This window comes from Vollenhovia emeryi, unplaced genomic scaffold (assembly GCF_000949405.1).
Source record: "Vollenhovia emeryi isolate VEMERY1.0 unplaced genomic scaffold, V.emery_V1.0 DF945472.1, whole genome shotgun sequence".
Classification (NCBI taxonomy): domain Eukaryota; kingdom Metazoa; phylum Arthropoda; class Insecta; order Hymenoptera; family Formicidae; genus Vollenhovia; species Vollenhovia emeryi.
The window spans coordinates 1-2,170 of NW_011960894.1; the positions used below are offsets into that span (position 1 = coordinate 1).

General features: G+C 35.4%; 1 protein-coding gene across 1 annotated transcript; it reads right to left on the reverse strand.

Annotated features, from left to right (window-relative positions):
• Positions 1–278: 278 nt before the first annotated feature.
• LOC105561223 lies at positions 279–2,008 on the reverse strand (the record flags this gene model as incomplete). The annotated part of the gene is made up of 1 exon (XM_012011011.1): positions 279–2,008. A coding segment is annotated over exon 1 (1,730 nt), but the record flags the coding sequence as incomplete, so codon positions are not given.
• Between the last annotated feature and the right edge of the window lie 162 nt (positions 2,009–2,170).

Here is a 2,170-nt window from a genome sequence, read left to right on the forward strand (position 1 = left end):
AGAAATTATTTGTTACATTATTGTTGTTGATATCGTGTGTACTATTCCTGTGTTTTAATTGTTTTAGTCTCTTATTAACTAGTTTATTGATTATGTGTGTCGGATAACAGTTGTTAGTAAGAATAGATTTAACTATGCATATGTTCGCATTATGAAACCGCTCATTGGATAACAGAATGGCACGGTCGACTAAATTAGTTACAATGTTTGCTTTGTAGTTAAATGGGTGATTGGAAAGAAAATTGACGTAGCGCCCCGAAAACGTCGGTTTTCTGTACCAATTTGTTATCAACGCGTCGTCGTTCCTAATGACCATTGTGTCAAGGAAACTCAATGATCCGTTTGTCTCTATTTCACAGGTGAATTTCAACCTCTGATGATAGTTGTTGAATAAATTTAATATTTCATTGATCTTTGAAGTGGGGACAATAGTAAAGATGTCGTCAACGTATCTGAAGAATGCCGTCAACGGGTTATCCAATAGTTGCAAACAATGGGTCTCGAGGTCATCTAACACCATATCAGCTAGTATGGGAGATAGGGGGGAGCCCATAGGAGTTCCAAAAACTTGGTCGTAAAATTGTGCGTTGAAACAGAAGCTGGTGGAGGTCAAAATTAAATCTATGGCATGTGAAAATTGTTGTAGATTCAATTTAGTGTTTTTGGAAATCATATCCCATCTATGTTCAATCGCTCTGAGGACTAACTCCTTCGGAATATTTGTGAAAAGAGATGTTGCATCTAAGGACACAAGTGACTGGTCTGGACGGATTTTTAATCTGTTTATTTTTTTGACAAAGGACCAGCTATCTTTGATGTGCGAACTAGGTCTCTGGATGGATTTTTGTAAGATGTCACCGAGAAATTTGGCAATTTTGTACGTTGGGCTGCCTACTGTAGAAACAATAATACGTAACGGAAAGTCGGTCTTATGCACTTTTGGTAATCCGTAACATCTAGGGAGGTTGCCGTTGGTGCAACGTAATTGTTTGTATGTATATTCGTCTATAATTTTTTTGTCCCACCATGATTTGATGAGATCGTTAACTCTGGTTTTTATGCGATTGATAGGGTCGCTTTTCAGTTTTTTGTAAGTGTTATTATCGTTAAGTAAGTTTGTCATTTTTTGAATATACGTATTTTTGTCCATCACGACTGTCACTTGTCCCTTATCTGCGTTGGTTATTAATAAATCATTGTTATTTTTTAAGTATTTTTTGCATTTTCGAAAGGAGTCAGTAATGAATTTTTCGATGTGACTGATATGTTTATTCTTAGATAGAAAGTTGAGAAGGATGTTAACAAGGGAACCTCGAGTGTCATTAGCCGCGTCAATAGAGATCTTAGTGATGTTAAGTTCGAAATTTTTAATCACCTGTAAGACGGAGTCTAAACGGTCAGTCTTATCGTTGGAGTCTATCGGTAGGCCAAATCTATCACCTAAGCTTAAACACATGAGAATATCTTCTGGTATCTGTTTCTTGCTGGTGTTTACGATCCATTTTGACTTATCATTATTTATAAGTGGATTGTCTTTGTGTAAAATGCGGTTGAATTTATTTATTAGGGCGGTTTTTGTTTTGTTGTTATGATTAATAACCTTATCACGATTAAATTTGAAAAAATCATTGACCAAAGTCTCCGGTAATTGTAAAAAAAGTGACTTTTCTATCTCTTTGATCCTATTCTGTAAGTGGTGCAATTTGCAATTAATGTCTCTAATTTCGAAGTTGAGAAGTGTCTTTTGATAACGTTTTTTGTAATTGTTATATTTATAATTAACATTTTTACTAACGAATTTAATGTCAAACCGTAATTTATAGATGTGTGTTGGTAAGATGTCGAAGTGTCTGCTTCGTAGTAGAAACGTGAGCTGTTGGTGGGCTGTGGCTATCATGATGTTGATCTTTAACCAAGCCTTTAGTGTCATCGTACTTCTATATCCGTATGTCAGTGTAGTTGCTTTGAAGAATCCTTCTTGGTGTTCTGACACCTTATTTTCAGTCATGGTGTGTCTTTCAAATAAGATTGGAATTTTCTTTGCCAGTGTATTGAAAATCAAATAAACTTAATTTAGTGACTTATCTGGCATTTATTATATTGGTCACAACGACGTTTCGATCGCGAATTGCGATCCTCTTCAGGTTAAACAATGCGTAGTTGACTAATG